Raw genomic sequence first — 12,836 nt, forward strand, 5'->3', positions numbered from 1 at the left:
AAGATCTCCAACATATAGTAAGATCTCCAACATACAGTAAGATCTCCAACATACAGTAAGATCTCCAACATATAGTAAGATCTCCAACATACAGTAAGATCTCCAACATACAGTAAGATCTCCAACATATGGTAAGATCTCCAACATATGGTAAGATCTCCAACATACAGTAAGATCTCCAACATACGGTAAGATCTCCAACATATAGTAAGATCTCCAACATATGGTAAGATCTCCAACATACGGTAAGATCTCCAACATACGGTAAGATCTCCAACATACAGTAAGATCTCCAACATATAGTAAGATCTCCAACATACAGTAAGATCTCCAACATATAGTAAGATCTCCAACATACAGTAAGATCTCCAACATATAGTAAGATCTCCAACATACAGTAAGATCTCCAACATATAGTAAGATCTCCAACATACAGTAAGATCTCCAACATACAGTAAGATCTCCAACATATAGTAAGATCTCCAACATATAGTAAGATCTCCAACATACAGTAAGATCTCCAACATACAGTAAGATCTCCAACATACAGTAAGATCTCCAACATATAGTAAGATCTCCAACATACAGTAAGATCTCCAACATATAGTAAGATCTCCAACATACAGTAAGATATCCAACATACAGTAAGATCTCCAACATATAGTAAGATCTCCAACATACAGTAAGATCTCCAACATACGGTAAGATCTCCACATCGGTAAGATCTCCAACATATAGTAAGATCTCCAACATATGGTAAGATCTCCAACATACAGTAAGATCTCCAACATACGGTAAGATCTCCAACATACAGTAAGATCTCCAACATACAGTAAGATCTCCAACATATAGTAAGATCTCCAACATACAGTAAGATCTCCAACATACAGTAAGATCTCAACAACGGTAAGATCTCCACATACGGTAAGATCTCCAACATATAGTAAGATCTCCAACATATGGTAAGATCTCCAACATACAGTAAGATCTCCAACATACGGTAAGATCTCCACATCAGTAAGATCTCCAACATATAGTAAGATCTCCAACATACAGTAAGATCTCCAACATACAGTAAGATCTCCAACATACAGTAAGATCTCCAACATATAGTAAGATCTCCAACATATAGTAAGATCTCCAACATACAGTAAGATCTCCAACATACGGTAAGATCTCCAACATACGGTAAGATCAACAACATATAGTAAGATCTCCAACATATGGTAAGATCTCCAACATACAGTAAGATCTCCAACATACGGTAAGATCTCCAACATACAGTAAGATCTCCAACATACAGTAAGATCTCCAACATATAGTAAGATCTCCAACATACAGTAAGATCTCCAACATATAGTAAGATCTCCAACATACAGTAAGATCTCCAACATACGGTAAGATCTCCAACATACAGTAAGATCTCCAACATACAGTAAGATCTCCAACATATAGTAAGATCTCCAACATACAGTAAGATCTCCAACATACAGTAAGATCTCCAACATATAGTAAGATCTCCAACATACAGTAAGATCTCCAACATATAGTAAGATCTCCAACATATGGTAAGATCTCCAACATATGGTAAGATCTCCAACATACAGTAAGATCTCCAACATACGGTAAGATCTCCAACATATAGTAAGATCTCCAACATATGGTAAGATCTCCAACATACAGTAAGATCTCCAACATACGGTAAGATCTCCAACATACAGTAAGATTTCCAACATACAGTAAGCCTCAAAATGATGATCCAAAAACAAACATGACTTCAGGCACTACTAGATAGGGGTCTACCTGTGCCCTCTCACTCGCCAAGTTCCCTTTTGGGTGGTGGTATATATACTGTATATATATTACATTTTTTGTATACAGTTTGGTCTGCCCTGTACGGAGGTTGCGCACTCCAGTTATCCAAATATGCAGGGCTTGAAATGCGGTCACTGGTTCGTTGAGTGTGTGTAGCAAGCTACCTACCTAGAATATCAGCAGTACTGCCACAGCAGCCTAACATTTTAACACTTGATAACACTTCATCATTTATATCATCAATAATATGCAGTTTGGTTGTATGCTGCACTTCATCATTTATTTCCTTACAGAATCATAGCCGCGGAAAGGGGGCTGGAGGTGCTGCTATAACGTGTTAATAAATTTGCCAACGTTCTGAAATTACTGCTGTCTGTTCAGGAAGAAATTAAATAATTCTGAAAAGCTTTCTACGCCATGGGTAGTCCTATAATTTAGCCACAGCCTAGCTGTGGATGTTGTGTAGCCAAATAACAAGGCATAGCCTACAGTCGGGTACACGCATCAAATCTGTCAGTGAACAGCATGCAGACAAAACAGGCCTTTTGCAATTTTACAAATACAATCGCAGGAAAACACAGGTTGAAAAGCAAATGGCTCCTGCTGAAAAAAGAAGACTCTCATCTGTCTGCTGTAGGCTACCAAATTATTTAATCAACTTTCAAGTACTGTAAAACTTCAAATTAAATGTGGTCTCAAATAGCCACCTGTCACTTTTAATAGCCAGGCAATGACATACATTTCAGCAAACAAACACCCACTTCAAATAAACACCAGGTCTATATCACATGAGGTTGGTGGCACCTTAATTGGGGAGGACGGGCTCATGGTAATGGCTGGAATGGAATAGGTGGAATGGTATCAAATACATACAACACACGGTTTCCAGGTTTTCATGCCATTCCATTAGCGCCGTTCCAGACATTATTATGAGCCGTCCTCCCCTTCAGCAGCCTCCACTGGTCTATATGCATTGTTTATGAGGTTACCATACATTTTGTAGGAGGTTATATGTTTGATTTGCTACATTAATTATTCAGTAATGACTTGAAAAAATTATGGCAATTATCAATTTTTATCCAAGTAAGAAACTGCTACCCATTGGCTGCTAACAGCTGAGAACCACTAGTTAACTGGCAAAGCACAAAAACAGTCAACAACTTCGGGAGTACAGACCCCTCAGAAATGCACATTCAAAGAGGAGAATTATATTTTTTTCTAAATATAATTTATTAAACAATAACATATCTAAATAAGCAAAAGCTGTGCGCATTAAGGAAATAGATTGCTGGCTCAAATAGAAGCCTGTCTCTAATAAGCACATGTTCTGTTCAGTGATTTAAGCAAATAAACACCCTGGCTATTAATTGAAGTTTTATGGTAGGCATATTGAGCGAACATTGTTTTACAAAGTAAAACACAGAGGAGAGGTAGGCTTTTGGCACTCGCCTGTGAGTGAGCTGCACATCATTGGGTGAGTCAGTGAAACTGGAAAGCTTTTTTAGGACTATAATTTCCTCCTCATATTGTACAATATGTGTGTCTCCAAACACCTAGGCCTAGGCTATTGATGGATTCAAGACAAGGAAGTTTTTATTGATGTCAGATTCTCAATTTGTCAGTGTTGAAGTAGCCTGTCATTTTGATCATTTGTGGGGTTTTAAAATAGATTCTGTCTAAGTCTCCAGGCATGTAAAAATGACATAGAATTGCATGAAATGCATTTAATAAAGGCAAAAAACTATCTTAGCTGGTCCCCATGTGTGCAACTTCTGTAAGCACCTCTACTCTACTGCTCTATGCCACGGGGTTTCTCTTTTCTTCTCATGCATTCTGGTTCCTCAGAGCTCCCCGGGTAACGCTCCTCTCTCACTCACTTTAGTTCAGGTAGCTCCCGATTGACACTGAACACAGGCAATATTGACTCTAACCACCATATACTAAAATATCCACACAAGCCACTAGCCAGCAAGCTATTTAAAATTTTACATGACATTACATTTCATAACACTTTACCCAATACATTTAGTGTGTTTAAGATCATTGAAGATCATTTTTTATCGAGCTAGCAGATTTACATCAATACAAATCAGTGATCAACTTTTCCGTTGTAAAAAAATGTGCCACTTTTTTTTTATTTGAGCATCTGCCTCCTGAAAGGTCTGTGCACAGCCCTGCATGACATTCTACAACAATTTTAGTCATCTCAATTCTATATCAACTTTTTGATATATAGAATTGCTTGAGCAGTGGTGTCTATAGAAACACATTCCAAGTCAGGAGAGCACTGCACCTAATATCTAATCATGATCGAGATTGGGATTGATGTCTGGTGGTTTGGGGTTTGGTGCTAGGTATATTCACATACAGGACAGGACACACAGTTAAAAAAACTTCTCATCAATGCTGTCATGTCTTTTGCAAGTACTGGTCATAAGAGCTTGACCTAAATTATCACACCCTGTTTGAAGTAAAAATATATATATATAAAAATCCAGTGCTGTAGCGAGGTATTTCTGAGGTGGGGCAGGAAGTATGCTGGTGGGAAACTATAACCCCTCAGAAAGTCTGACTTGGTCTTGTCTACAGCTCCTCTCTCTGCCCACCTTGGTGATGCTACACGTCTCCCTCCAGATACAACCTCATGGCAACACAGCCCACCAAGGTCACAGCACAGAAGGAGACTGTAGACTCACCCACAGAGGAAACTTTAACACAGACTAGAGGAAGTAGTTCAGTAAACCCACACACCACACTCAAGTGACTCATTTATTTGTTTGTGGGCCCCCTAGATTTTTTTAAAATTGTGAGGGCCCACTCCGCAACCTACATAGCTACTGTGCTGAGTTCTCTCCGCTGTCCCCACCTCACGTTGGTCGTCTTTGTCTCGTCTCTGGTGTGGGACTACAAACTTCGTGTTGTATACAACACTGTTCGAACTTTTTCATTCCCTCAGTAGGCTACAAAGCATAAGCACGATTTCCTACGAACTGCATGTTGTACACAACACTCTTCCAACTATTGCATTCCATGCCCCAGTAAGCATAAGCGCGATTTACTGTTATTTTTTTCAGAAGGAGAGTAGGCTACAGTACATGCCACGAAATACATTATCGACATGTTCGTATAAACGCTGTTGTCAGTATTGCAAACATAAGCACGACACAAACAGGCAGTCTAGCGATTTCATGTTCTTATAAACTGCTGAGTTACATGCCCCTATTTACTCTCGCCATAATAACGATGCATATACGGCATCACTATGGCTCCGGGTAATGCAAACCGAACTCGCTCATTGTCAGACGATGTTTACCGGTCTGGATACACGCTCGCTGCCTAGAACTTTCGGCGGCTCAGAGGTGGAAAGCAAGCAAGTAACAGACACGCAGTGTAATTAGCGATTTGAATGTTATTTTTTTCATCACCGTTACAAACATTGTCTAGACTGAGCAGGCAGACAGTAAAGTAGTGTTCATTTTTCAGGTACTACAATATGGCAGCAACTATAAAGATTAGCCTACATCCTCACACAAACCGCGGATTGTTTTTTCTCCAAAGTATAGAGACGACGTCCTGCTTGTGCAACTGGAACAACAAAGAGAGACGGTTGTAGCTTTTTATAATATATATGTTTTGAAATGTTCTTTCAAATATCGGCAGGGTGTGTATTTCAGCTGTTCAGAAGACGGTGCGTAAAGACCAAAACTTAAAGGGAGTGTGAATGTGTGCGTGAAAATAACACATGCGCACAGCGTGATCCGGATCATTACTTCTCGATCACACCGACGGTTGTGGTGGTGCTGGTGCAAAATGGTATGCAGCATCATCTGGACATGTGTGCAACAAAAGTTCAACATTCCCCTGCTACCATTTCTGTCAAGCCGTCTACACACACACACAGTTTGATAAATCCAACATACGCACCACACCGAACGTACTGCCTCTGCAATGCAATGCTGCAAGCAAACGCAGCGTTTCATTGGAAATGAATGTAATTCTGGTGGTGTGATCGAAGCGTTAGCTTTAAGAAAGAAGAAAGCGTTTTCCGGAGGGGTGGGTGAGGCGTGGGCGAAAACTCATTATCTGTAGTTACAGCCTAAAGATGTATATATTTTTTTAAATATATATAGTGAATCGAGGAATAAATACACAGTGAATAACAATAACAGGGCTATATACAAGGAGTACCAGTACTGAGTCGATGTGCAGGGGTACGAGTTAATTGAGGTAGCTACAATATGTGGACAATATGGACACCCCTTCAATTGAGTGGTTTCGGCTATTTCAGCCACACCCATTGCTGACAGGTGTATAAAATCGAGCACACAGCCATGCAATCTACATAGACAAACATTAGCAGTAGAATGTGCCTACTGAAAACAAGTCAGTTTGTCAAGTTTCTGCCCTGCTAGAGCTGCCCTGGTCAACTGTAAGTGCTGTTATTGCCAAGTGGAAACTTCTAGGAGAAACAACGTCTCAGCCACAAATTGGTAGGCCACACAAGCTCACAGAACAGGACTGCTGAAGCGTGTAGTGCATAAAAAACATCTGTCCTCGGTTGCAACACAGTTCCAAACTGCCCCTGGAAGCAAGTCAGCATAAGAACTAGGATTGCAAAGGGTCGGAAACTTTCCGGTAAATTTACAGAATTTTTCCATGTGAAGTTAAGCCCTGTAATTTTGGTAATTTTGCTTACATTCATCAAAAAAGTTAGCTTATAACAGTGAATCTTGAGCCATCCTCAACAAGGTTGGAAAGTGACAGTGAAGATGAGGCTTCAGAGTCTGATGCTCAAGAAGTGGACATTGAGGAGGTCCAAGGAGAAGACATAGAAGCCTGAGAGGAAGACAACCAAAGCTTTAGTTTCTAGACTAGCATTTTACAGATGTATGTTGAAAATGTTTTTGGGAGACGCAATGGATCATTGCTGATCATTCAATATTCCCTTTTGTTGTTCAGCGAAATCATCCATGTGAAGAGTCAACTCATTTAATCAAAGTTCAATTCATAACTATATATTAGTTATTGGAAGGATTTAATCATTTGCAATTATGTCTACTTGTGATAAAGTAAAAGGTTTCTGTCTCCATTTGATATGGTAAATAAACTCAGCAAAAAAAAGAAACAGCTCTCTTTCAGGACTCTGTCTTTCAAAGATAATTCGCAAAAATCCAAATAACTTCACAGATCTTCATTGTAAAGGGTTTAAACACCGTTTCCCATGCCGGTTCAATGAATCATAAACAATTAATGAACATGCACCTGTGGAGCGGTTGTTAAGACACTAACAGCTTACAGATGCATAATACGTCATGTGAAACTGTGTAGAATTGTAGGAATTGCGTTATAAAATGTATTTTAAACAGTAACTCTCTCTGATTAAAACAGTAACTCTCACTGAGCCTGAAGAATGAAGTTACCAAACAGTGATTGTTTTTTTTTAGGGGGGGGGGCATTACCGCAGACCACATTAGCTATTGTCAGAGACAACCAGCCAGAGACATCCAACCCATAAACTGTTTGAACAGGCCCAGATGTTCAGGGTAAAGCCCAATGCTACACCATTCAAACACAGACATAGCCATCTAAGGCAGACTTTACTTGGTCTCCATAAGACATTTCTTTATTCATGTTTATCTAAAGCACATAGTCACATCTCTTCCGGAGCTGAAACGTCAAAGAGAGCAGTGAGAGAGTGGGCCACGTCTACAGTAAATACAGTATGTCATTCGCTGGCACTGGCACACCTGTGTGAAAAGTGTTTACTCTGTAACCTGACACATGCAGTCAGAACAAGTGAAGAACTAGACATACAGGATCACTAACACACTGCCTTTCTTTTTTATTGTCTATGATCAAGGTTAGGAAGGGACATTCTGTACCCAGGATGTACTGTAGGAAAGGTTATGTTTTGGTCTGTTTTATTAATAACGTGTTTAAGATAGCAAACAGAACACAGCCACAGTAGAAGTGCCAGCCTGGCTGCAATAATGATAGTGTAAGGGTTTTCCTCCTCCTCTTCGTCTGAGGAGGAGAAGCGAGAAGGATCGGACGACCAATGCGCAGCATGGTAAGTGTCCATGGTTGTTTATTTAAAAACATAAACTGAACCCTATGAATACAAACACAATAAACGTGAACAAACCAAAACAGTACCGTGTGGCGACAGACACGGATACAAACACCCACAAACAAACAGTGAAACCCAGGCTACCTAAGTATGATTCTCAATCAGAGACAACTAACAACACCTGCCTCTGATTGAGAACCATACTAGGCCGAAACATAGAAATCCCAAAATCATAGAAAAACAAACATAGACTGCTCACCCCAACTCACGCCCTGACCATACTAAATAACGACAAAACAAAGGAAATAAAGGTCAGAACGTGACAGATAGGGGATTTATGCATTTGGAGATTATTATCTCAGTGTCAGAGGTCAGAGGTAACCTTCAGAGGTAACCTGCCTAAGAACATGGTGGTAGCTAGTGGTCCCACAGGGACAGTCAGGGCACATGGGAATAGTAGTGACCTCCAGCAAGCACAACCAGTAGAGCCAGTCTGCAGGCCTGGGAACGGGGGGGGAACAGCAGATGCCAGAGGAGGGGATGAGAAGTTCAGAATGATGTCTACAGTCTTTGAATAAAACAGCCAATGAGAAAACTGGTGGATGAAGGGGAAGAGAAGGGAGGGTTGAGGATCCCTCAGTTAATTCTCACACAGCAGGTGTGTCTCTATGAACTTCTATTCCTTTGTCCATGGTTCTGAAAACACTTCAAACACTATTTGAAATGTTGCTGAGGTCTTTAATACTTGAGTCTGGCTGTATGATAATCCCAGGTTCTGTCAGGTTATGTTGTCATCGCAGAGGCCTGAGTCGGCAGATCAGTCACGGGTCAAGAGCCAATCATTTCATCCTTAGTGGCGTGGAGCCAGAGCCATTGGCCAGGGCAGGCTAGCGAGAGGAGAGAGAGGCCAAATGTCCTCACAGGGAGACTGGAACACCACAACACCAAGCCAAGTGGAGAGAAAAGCCATAGGAAATGGTTTTGAGTTCAATCTGAATCTCAAGACCACCACCTTGGACAAACAGTGCCCTGAAAGAAGCCCAAGAACAAACAAGCAACTGTGTGAGTCACTAGTGGAATCACAAGACTAGTTTAGGAGCAAGAAAATACAGAGTGGGTGGGAGTGAAAATAAGAAAGGGAGAAGAAGGTGAAAGAGTGTTCTAGTTCATTAATAAATCCAGTTAATATTGTTATGTAGTAGTTTTAATACTGGTTTTGTCAATTGTTATGTGGTAGTTAATATTGCTTTTGTCAATTGTTATGTAGTAGTTTGTAATATTGCTTTTGTCAATTGTTATGTAGTAGTTTGTAATATTGCTTTTGTCAATTGTTATGTAGTAGTTTGTAATATTGCTTTTGTCAATTGTTATGTAGTAGTTTGTAATATTGGTTTTGTCAATTGTTATGTAGTAGTTTGTAATATTGGTTTTGTCACAGACGTTGTGCATAAACAGGAAAAAGTATGCCAGAGATAGCATAGCAGCAGTCACAATGTGTTGTGAGTTAAGTAAGCTCTGGTCTGCATCACTGATTGCTACACCCGGGGGGGATAGTGAGAAAGTGGAAGGAAAGTGAAAGCTGTCAGAAAGGAAAAGTTGTCACTATAGCCAAGTGACATCCACCTCTTCACTCTTATGCGGAGGGAATTTAGTTGTATGCTTGCCTCCCACACACACAACTAGGCCCCCCCGCAAAGAAAAACTCTCCACTCACACTAGTGACGTATGTGACATCACACATGGTCTACTTTCTATCATGCTCCTCTCAGAAGATGTGTTTTCTGACACTTGCTTTTCACGTTTCACTCTTACTCCTGCCTGCAGTAGGTCACTGCTGCCACTTGTTCTATTGATAAACAAGACCCTTTGTGATATTTCCCATTTCTTCTTTATTCCTAGAATCTGCTATCTTAACACATCATATAACGGATTGTTGGTTGTGTGTCTATGATAAGCATAGAAAGAGACCCGTCGTCCAATTATCTTTTGATTAGTACAAAGCCTACATTCCACTTGTATCAAGTATTTTCTAAGCTTTCTCTCTCTCTCTTTCTCCCTATTTCTTTCTTTCTCTCACTCTCACACCTTGAAGTTTCTGTCTGATCGTATTCTGAAAGCAGCGAGAGTGGTGTACAGTGCCTTGATAGAGCGTAACCCTGACCTGATCAGAGACAGAAAGCATCACCTGAAGAGCTACAGGTATGTATTGGGCCTCCTATATCAATGACTGCAATAACTATTGCTTTGTATAGTTCCCTTATAGAGGTCTCACTCTCTCCTTACAGACAATGTTGTTCGGGGAAAGATCTTGTTGATTGGCTGATGAAGCTAAACAAATGCCTCCAATCAAGGAGCCAGGCAGTTGGAATGTGGCAAGTCCTGGTGGATGAAGGAATCATTGTTCATGGTAAATGAATAACTGCAATTCTTTCTTTCATCAAAGTTCAAAATTCTTAATCAAGCCATAGCAGTTTTGGTCATTGTATGTTTTGTGATAGTTATATGCCTTTGTTTTTAACAAGTGCTCACTGTCATTAGAGTGGGTGATAGTATTATCATAATCTATTATCAAATATGATCAGTGAGAATCAACTCCTCTCTGTGAGTGTAACAAAACTCAATGTCTCCTATCATCACAATGTAGTGAAGCAAGAGTTAAACTTCCATGACAAAGACACTCAATTTTACCGCTTCCTGGATTCGGAGTTTGGACTGAGCCACTTGACTAATGAGAAGAATGCACTGAATCACACGGCCAATGAGAATCTCTACCTGAAACACACAACCCATGAGAAGGACCAATCAGACGAAGAGCTGCAGGAGGGTTTGTCGTTATTACTCCAGATGGGTCCAGATGCTCTTCTGACCATGATTTTACGTAAATGGTGAGTTACATTTTATTATAGTGTGTCTGAATCAAGTTTGTTTTACCCTTGAAGTCGAGGGGACAATGAACTTGTATTCTATCCTATCATATCCCATCTTATTCTAAATCATAGCCCGTGACAGTATTGTAACCTGCCCATATCCCTTCCAATCTGTAGCCCTAGCCAGCGAAGTGCTGAGGACCTGGAAGTGATCTATGAGGAGCTGCTTCATGTCAAGGCTGCTGCTCATCTCTCCACCTCCGTGAGTGACAGCATCCTGTTCTGTCCCTGGGCTGGCTGAGTCCTAAATGTCACACTTCCCTGTGTAGTGCACTACTTTTGAACAAGGCACATAGGGCTCTGGCCAAAAGTAGTAAACTCCATAGGGAATAGGGTTCTATTTAGGATGCATACAGCCTGAGTCTAGTCAGAAGATATTCAGAATGTTCTGTAGTAATAAGAAACTGCTACACCATGGGCCGTATTCAAAGTCACACTGCCCGAGATGGCATAGCAGTTCAGACGTCTTTTGTCCTCGTCTTGTCGTGTCCTGTATATATATATATTTACAACTTTTTTTCACATACATTTTATTTTTATTTTCCATCAACTCATCTTCAAAACACTCTCCTGCAACCCGCCTCACCAATTTATATTTATAAATAAGTATTATTTACCTCAAATCTGCAATCCTCCAAGAAGCTAGCCAGAAGCTAGCCAGAAACTCCAAGAAGCTAGCCAGAAACTAACCAGAAGCTAGCCAGGAGCTAGCTAGAAGCTAATCAGAAGCTAGTTCAGAAGCTAGTTAGCTTCTTTACTGGCAAATCGTTAGTATTCAGCTAACCACGGTTTGTGGTCATCAGCTATCCTTTAGCTCGAAAATCTATCGCCAGTTTTGTACGGCGCGGCTCGGAACGGAACATACCGGACCAATTTTTCTCTCCATGTCCTTGGATTTCAACTGCTCTCTGGATATTCATTCCCGGATCTCACAGCTAGCTAGCTGCTATCCGTGTGTCTATCTGCTCTCGTCGATTCCGGAGCAAACATCAATTACTCCGGAGTTAGCCAGCTCCGTCAATCACTCCTGGGCTGCAGTCACCTATCCGGACCCATTTTACTGCCTACGCGGAGCCCCACCGGGCCTTCACAACTGGACTGCCGACGTTATCTACCCGAAGGAGATCCGGCTGGCTCCTCCGTCGCGACGTTACCTGAACGCCCATCTGCGGCCTGCTAACCGTTAGCTGTCTTACCGGCTGCTCTCAGAATAGACAATCGGACAATTTATTTATTTTTACATTTACATTACATTTAAGTAATTTAGCAGACGCTCTTATCCAGAGCGACTTACAAATTGGTGCGTACACCTTAAGACATCCAGTGGAACAGCCACTTTACAATAGTGCATCTAAATCTTTAGGGGGGGGGGGGTGAGAAGGATTACTTACCCTATCCTAGCTATTCCTTGAAGAGGTGGGGTTTCAGGTGTCTCCGGAAGGTGGTGATTGACTCCGCTGTCCTGGCGTCGTGAGGGAGTTTGTTCCACCATTGGGGGGCCAGAGCAGCGAACAGTTTTGACTGGGCTGAGCGGGAACTGTACTTCCTCAGTGGTAGGGAGGCGAGCAGGCCAGAGGTGGATGAACGCAGTGCCCTTGTTTGGGTGTAGGGCCTGATCAGAGCCTGGAGGTACTGAGGTGCCGTTCCCCTCACAGCTCCGTAGGCAAGCACCATGGTCTTGTAGCGGATGCGAGCTTCAACTGGAAGCCAGTGGAGAGAGCGGAGGAGCGGGGTGACGTGAGAGAACTTGGGAAGGTTGAACACCAGACGGGCTGCGGCGTTCTGGATGAGTTGTAGGGGTTTAATGGCACAGGCAGGGAGTCCGCTCGGCTGCCCGGAGCCCTGTTTTTTATTATTATTATGTTTCTTCTTGGGCCTCTATAACTATATATATTGTTTTTATTTTATTTTTGTTGTTGTGTGATTTGGACTAATCCCCTCTACCACACGGAACCCCACTAATCTACTGACGGAACGCAAGAGGTGGCTAACAACAGACCTCCATCCTATGCTAGCTTGCTACC

General features: G+C 41.5%; 1 protein-coding gene across 5 annotated transcripts in view; it reads left to right on the plus strand.

Moving 5' to 3' along the window:
• The window catches only part of LOC118360768 (rap guanine nucleotide exchange factor 3), a 52,157-nt gene that overhangs the window by 12,258 nt on the left and 27,063 nt on the right, over positions 1–12,836 (plus strand). For all 5 annotated transcript variants that reach the window (XR_004820914.2, XM_035740166.2, XM_035740170.2 and 2 more), the window contains 4 exons: positions 9,978–10,084; positions 10,171–10,292; positions 10,530–10,770; positions 10,930–11,014. Coding sequence is in view for 4 of the 5 variants with exons in the window: in XM_035740166.2 (XP_035596059.1) it covers positions 9,978–10,084; positions 10,171–10,292; positions 10,530–10,770; positions 10,930–11,014 (555 nt within the window). In the remaining variant the exon portion in view is untranslated. The remainder of the gene's footprint in view (positions 1–9,977; positions 10,085–10,170; positions 10,293–10,529; positions 10,771–10,929; positions 11,015–12,836) is intronic.

The sequence above is a fragment of the Oncorhynchus keta genome, chromosome 28 (assembly GCF_023373465.1).
Source record: "Oncorhynchus keta strain PuntledgeMale-10-30-2019 chromosome 28, Oket_V2, whole genome shotgun sequence".
In the NCBI taxonomy this organism is placed as follows: Eukaryota; Metazoa; Chordata; class Actinopteri; order Salmoniformes; family Salmonidae; genus Oncorhynchus; species Oncorhynchus keta.